Source organism: Schistocerca serialis, chromosome 2 (assembly GCF_023864345.2).
Source record: "Schistocerca serialis cubense isolate TAMUIC-IGC-003099 chromosome 2, iqSchSeri2.2, whole genome shotgun sequence".
NCBI classification, from domain to species: Eukaryota; Metazoa; Arthropoda; class Insecta; order Orthoptera; family Acrididae; genus Schistocerca; species Schistocerca serialis.
In genome coordinates, this window is record NC_064639.1 from 647,599,308 (window position 1) to 647,606,504 (window position 7,197).

General features: G+C 43.3%; 1 protein-coding gene across 1 annotated transcript in view; it reads left to right on the forward strand.

Annotated features, from left to right (window-relative positions):
- Positions 1-733: 733 nt before the first annotated feature.
- Positions 734-7,197, forward strand: part of LOC126457721 (alpha-amylase-like) — a 21,660-nt gene continuing 15,196 nt past the window's right edge. The window contains exons 1-3 of the mRNA XM_050094256.1: positions 734-907; positions 5,095-5,246; positions 6,704-6,869. Of these exons, the coding sequence (XP_049950213.1) occupies positions 734-907; positions 5,095-5,246; positions 6,704-6,869 (492 nt within the window). The remainder of the gene's footprint in view (positions 908-5,094; positions 5,247-6,703; positions 6,870-7,197) is intronic.

The following is a 7,197-nucleotide window of genomic DNA, read 5'->3' on the forward strand; positions in this document are numbered from 1 at the left end:
AACATACAAATCAAAAACACTACGAGCATATGCACCTACCTGATACATACGCATTTTTACAGGATTTTGACAATGTTTTCGAAATACGTGTTATCTCTTTTCGCTTTACCCTGTACACAATTCGAAAGGCAACAGTGCCAAGAAACTATCATGTAATTCCCTAAACATCACTGTAAACAAACATTAAAGCTTGTAAAGAAAATGGTGGAAAGAGAACGTACGCCAAACCGCAGTCGTTAGTTAGGCAGCTTAGTTGGGCATTCGCCTGAAGTGTTCTAGGAAAATAACAGAAAATTTTATCAGTCAAACAAACATCTGAACTACTTCGTAATTAAAGCAAGGCTAACTTTTCAGCGAATGCCTCGGATAGACCTCTTATAACCCAAAAAAGTCGTTAAGAACGCTGTTTCATATCATAGCTATGTGCAACAAATATTCTGTGCAACAAGACGTTGATATCCTCAGAGAATATTCTGTCGTACTTTTTATCGGTACGTAGCGTAACGCATCGATTCCGGGAAACGATGAAGCTAATCACGAATTTCTCCCATCATCCTCTTAGCGGTACACTCTTATCGTCTGCAACTAACTTGAACTGATCTTTATCAAACTCTGGAATAACCAGGAGATATTTTTGAGGCTATAGTGTTTCCCAAGCTAACCGCGACTATAGCCTATATAAGGGACGGTGTGGGAGACCGCCTCTAGCAGTTGCGTACCGCAGAAGCCGGCAATGCGTGCCACACTGTGCTTTGTTGCCGCCCTGCTGGGTGCGGTCAGCGCCCAGTGGGAGCCCAACGTCGTCGACGGCCGGTCGGCCATGGTCCACCTGTTCGAGTGGAAGTGGGTGGACATCGCGTCAGAATGCGAGAACTTCCTGTCGGCCAGGGGCTACGGCGGCGTTCAGGTGAGCCCGCAGTGTTTATGTCTCAGCAGTACACCTTTAAAAAGGCCTATCTCGAGCAGGCATGCAGGCCCTGGCTGCATAAATTTCATTCCTTTTTACTCATTCCCACTTCTCAGGTGACTCAGATACCGCTTACCGTTAATCACCTTAGCGCTTAGGAAACTATACTTGGGTACGGTGTGAAGAATGAGACGATGTTGTAGGATTTAGGTATCGCGTTATTACGATAAAATCTCTCTTACGGACAATTTCCATGATGTTATTTATTATATAGCTACCAGTTTAGGTGCTTCAATGCACCATCATTAGGCCTTAACTGACGCTGAAGGAGTTAACTCTAGTCGTATACGCTATTCCTCAGTGGTCAATATCTATGAACTGTTTTTCTCAGACTACGTGTAACAACAATGTTGGGTCTCCAAACATCAAGTAGTGGATGGTTGGACACAGCATTAAACAAACACTAATCAGTTGACGTACTGAAGCAAAATATCTTATATCGATCTTCAATGTCAATTTGAGAGATACTTTATTTCTTTATAAATTGTTGCGTCCGTATTCTTGAGCTTTGTCTCGAATACAGAAAGATCAGCGAAACCATTATGACCATCGACCTACTATCCATATAAACCCTTCCAGGTTATAGCAGCATCACCTGGCAAGCAATGACTGCTGGTAAGAGAGAAGCACGGTGCATGTAGTATCAGTGGGCGTGCTGTCCATGTGTAGAATAGGGAAGCCGCGTGATATATCTGAATTTGACGGACGGCAGACTGTGATGGCCCGAAGAGTCGGCTTGAGTATCTCGGAAACTGCACTACCTTATCGGGTGTTTGAGGAGTGCTGCAGCGAGTGTCTTCAACGCTTGGAGATACCAAGGTGAAACTACATCCTTACGTCGTGGTATTAGGCGGCCACACCTCATTAAGACGTGGAACGTTGTAGGCTGGGCAGGCTGGTGAAGCAGGTCAGGTGGCGCACTGTGGCGGAGCTAATACCAGACTTTAATTCTGGACCGAGTAGAGGTGTTTCAGAACATGTAGTGTACAGAACAAGCCTAACGAAGGGTCTCCGCAGCCGACGACTCAAGCATGTGCCAATGTTAACATCACGACCTCGGCAACTACGACTGAAATGGACACGCGACCATCGGCCAGCATACGTTGGCGCAGTGGCAGAGCTTTGCATGGTCTGATGAACTGAATCCCGATACCTTCTTCATCGTGCCGATGGGAGGGCGCAAATCAGTCGTCTTCCAGGGGAACAGCTCCTTGAGGCCAGTACGGCGGGACGGAGACAAACTGGAGGCGGCTCTATTACGCTCAGGGAAACATTCCCGTGCGCATCCATGGGCCCTGTGGAGCGCGTCCAAGCCACTGTGACGGCCGAGAAGTATAGTACACTGGCTGCAAAGCAAGTACATCCGCCATGACGCTCTTGTTTCCCGACAGCAATGGCATTTTTCAGCAAGATAAGCGCCTTGTCACGAGCCCAAGAGGGTGATGCAATGGTTAGAGGAACAAAGTGGCGAGTTCCAGCTGATGTGCTGGCCCCCCAACTCGCCAGATCTAAACACGATCTGGGATGTGATTGAAGGTGATGTCATAGCTCATAACCTCCTTGCCGGGAATTAGGTGATTTGTGTGTACTGAAGTGATGCTGTCTCCTTCCAGCGACCTGCTAAGGCCTCATTTCTTCCATACCATGATGCGCCGACACACCGGTTATTAGGTAGATGGTCATAATGTACTGGATGGCCAGTGTAATGAAGACAAACCAACTGATGTAATAAAGTAGACAATCTTATGTAGACGGAACTAGTTCTCGTTTTTGGTGTTTAATGAAGTATTTTTATACGTAACTGCAAGTGTCCGCTGAACTAAATGTTATCTGTGGATTCTAGGCACCATCTTTTCGGAGTGCAAGAGAATACTAAAAGTTATTAGATTTCTACGATGCCAATAAGCTCAACGTGAATTAGGGAGACTTTATTAGGATTCGATCACATCATTATCACCTGTACCACCATTAGTTCCACCAAGCAACTTTATCACTGGGGCTACTCTCTCTCAAGTCTCTGCAATCCATGTTTCCTTCATCTTACGTCTAGCCATCTACTTTTTTTCCTTAATGAGGATTTACACCGTCATTCTTTGTTCAAATGAGTCCTCCCTATTTGCCATTTCAAACAATTACAGTCATTTAGTTTCAGCTGCCCCATAATGGCAAACGGGTGAGGTGACCCAGTGGCAAGATATGGGTCAGATCCTCTTCTGGCCATCCAAATTCAAATTATCCATAGTTTTCCTAATTTCTTAAGGGAAAACCCAAGATGCTTAACTTTAAATGATTGCGGCTTCTTTCATTTCCCATCCACACCCCATACGAGGGTGTGCTTCTTTTATCACTGTAAGAAGGAAGTAAAATTTTAATCGTCTTTCCTTCTATAATGTTGTCGTTGTGGTCTTCAGTGCTGAGATTGGTTTGATGCAGCTCTCCATGCTACTCTATCCTGTGCAAGCTTCTTCATCTCCCAGTACCTACCGCAACCTACATCCTTCTGAATCTGCTTAGTGTATTCATCTCTTGGTCTCCCTCTTCGACTTTTACCCTCCACGCTGCCCCCCAATACTAAATTGGTGATCCCTTGATGCCTCAGAACATATCCTACCAACCGATCCCTTCTTTTAGTCAAGTTGTGCCACAAACTTCTCTTCTCCCCAATCATATTCAATACTTCCTCATTAGTTATGTGATCTACCCATCTAATCTTCAGCATTCTTCTGTAGCACCATATTTCGAAATCTTCTCTTCTCTTCTTGTCCAAACTATTTATCGTCCATGTTTCAGTCCCATACATGGCTACACTCCTTACAAATACTTTCAGAAACGACTTCCTGACGCTTAAATCCATACTCGATGTTAACAAATGTCTCTTCTTCAGAAATGCTTTCCTTTCCATTGCCAGCCTTCTATAATACCAGCTTTAAATTCCATTAGTTATCTTATTTCTGTGCCCATTATCCCTGTTCTCGGTATTAAGTAAAAGCGCGCACACTATTCAATTTACATTGCTTTTATTTTCGCTTTGTTCTTGTTTATAATTTCCCCACACCTACTTATACTTCCAAACTTCGTTCGATTTATTCCACCCTTAGTAGTGTAAGTTGTCTCTCTACTCCATAGTAGGGCTTTTATTACTGCTCTACCTTGACCTACACTCTTCACAATTTCAGTTTATATGTTGCGTTTTTTTTTGTTATTTACACTTCTCGGTATTTACATAACTCACAGCTCGTTATTTCTAGCCTTACCTGCAAGTCTTTCCTATTGTTTCCATCTGCGACGAATTCTGTCTTGTCCGTGTATTTTACCAGAGATCACCGCTAGGACTCCTCTTTTAATCTACGAAACAAATAACACTTATAGGCAATACAGAGTACATTCGCCAACACGTATTCTCATGTCATGGCGTTTCATTACTCTGACAGATAGGACGTTTCCAACATATGTGTTACAAAGACATATTTGCTAAATAGTCTGGCGATCCCAGGGTGATGCAGTGCCATCTGGAGAGGACTACGTGATTGGGAGCAGCGGGCTATGCTGGCGGTGGAGTAAGATCTGGCAGGGTCTCCCACAAATGTCCTTTACAAAAAACATAGATAAAGATTGTCCACAACGGGTTGGACTGTGCGATGCTCCAGAGGTCGTCATGAACACAGTTCACCTCGAGCAGAGGAATTCTAAACAAAAATCTGATCCCGCAGGTAGAAATATTCCTGATAGGCCAATAACCTATCCAGGTAGAACATCAAACTGACTATAAATTCCAGTAAATTAATGCATTCGTTACCGACAGTTTAAAATAAATAGTCATGAAAAAATAGTTACGAGACGATGCAACCAATAAAATCCAAAATGCAAAACTTGGAACCCTTTCACCAAAGGCGAAGGCCCTGTATTGTTTAACGGTTTCCAAAAAACGTCCTATAATTTACAATACGAACTACTGCTAGTTTCGGTAATCTGAGGATTTGTGCCTCTCTACAAATTTTTACACTCTCATTGGAACTGTTGTAGACACGTACATGTCATTAAAAATCCCTACCTCCCCTAGTCAAATCTACCTCGTGAGAGTGTGGTATGAGGGACACGTTTCGTAGCAACCATGTTTGTTCTTCCAGGTATCCCCGCCCAACGAGTACATGGCCATCACCAGCAGCAACAGGCCGTGGTGGGAGCGCTACCAACCTGTCTCCTACAGGATTGTCAGCCGCTCCGGATCCGAGGCCGAGTTCGGCGACATGGTCAGCCGCTGCAACAATGTCGGAGTTCGGTAAGTCTGCTCTCAGTGATTCCAAGTCTGTTTACATCTGAAGTAAGCCGTCTTCGTTATGGCAGCAAACGGACACCATACCACAGCTGGCTAGACGTGTACGTTATTACGGCAACAGCCATTCTGTTCCAAGCATCGTTCGAACTATACTAGAGTATTGCTCATCAGTGTGAGATCCGTACCAGGTCGGATTGACGGAGGAGATAGAGAACATCCAAAGAAGAGCGGCGCGTTTCGTCACAGGATTATTTGGTAAGCGTGATAGCGTTACGGAGATGTTTAGCAAACTCAAGTGGCAGACTTTGCAAGAGAGGCGCTCTGCATCGTAGTGTAGCTTGCTGTCCAGGTTCGAGAGGGTGCGTTTCTGGATGAGGTATCGAATATATTGCTTCCCCCTACTTATATCTCCCGAGGAGACCACGAATGTAAAATTAGAGAAATTAGAGCGCGCACGGACGCTTTCTGGCAGTAGTTTCTCCCGCGAACCATACGCGACTGGAACAGGAAGGGGAGGTAATGACAGTGGCACGTAAAGTGCCCTCCGCCACTCACCGTTGGGTGGCTTGCGGAGTATAAATGTAGATGTAGATGTACTTTTCTGACATAGTATTTATGTCTTCACGGTGGTAAATACTTACAAAACATGTGTAACGAATTTTATTCATAGCTTGCAATGCAGCGGTAACAGAAATGTATGTCGTATTCAACAATGAACGTGAATGATCTCTTGGTATTCCGTATTCTTATAGTAGAGATATTTCATAATTAATCTCACAATTGTGATAACCACAACCAAGAAGAAAATAGCCAACGTGGTACCTTATCCTACTTAACTATATGGAACCGAGCGTATGAGAAAAGTTTCCAAGATCCAGAGGCATTCACACAAACAACGTACAATAACGTGCTTGACTATCGTGCACGGAATCCTTGTAAGTTCTCTAGTAACGTTTCTTCTATCGTACCGTCCGTCTTGAAGATGAAAAAAACACTGAAATATCTAGGAATGAGAAGGTGAGACGCGATAATCTTTATTAGATTATGTCAGTTTCCAGCTGACAGTGTCGTCATCGGAGATATAAATGTCCTCGCATTAGGTAAAAAGATGAAGGTAAACAGTTTTCCACTTACATCCTGAAGCATCTCTCACTTTGTTATACTCAGAGCAGTAGTTTTAACGTTCTTGGTTTACTATTATTGCGTCAGAGAATGATTAATTGTACACCGTTTGTATTTCCACATTCCATTCAATAGTAATTTACACTTACATTTAGAAGTCATACCGACGAAAGATGAAGGTAGGCATTAAAATGCAAAAAGATTTGTTTCTAACCGTGTATATTCCATTATCAATTTTACTAATAAGTGTATTTCGCAGACTTTAGCAGAAAAGTAAACTGTATTACGTTGACACAGACAGTTTCAACTGATTAGTTTTAAACCCTTCTTTGTGGCAGAATCTACGTGGACGCTGTCATCAACCACATGAGTGCCTCATGGGACGGTCTGAGCGGCGTTGGCGGCAGCAAACCGAGTGGATACAACTACCCAGACGTCCCATACACGCAATCTGATTTCCATTACCCACCGTGTACCGTGAACAACTACCAAGACGCTACCAACGTAAGTAGTTACAATATTTCAATGTAGAAAAAGAGAATATCGATTTTTCTGTAGCGGCTATCAAACATCACCGATAATAGATCTCACTCTTTCTATTGTAGATTATTTTTTTATGCTTTTACGCTTCAGTTTGAATTCAAGCGAAGTACAAGGCACTATTGACTAAAGAGTAGCTTCAATGGAAATCAAAGCAAATATAATGTTCCAAGATTCTAAGCTAGCGTTAATGCCTCTTTGGAACTCACAAAAGTTGGGCAGTCTACCGTTTTTAATTTAGAAAATATTTTACCATCGTGGTCACGTGCCAATCTTAGTGAGTTACTGACAT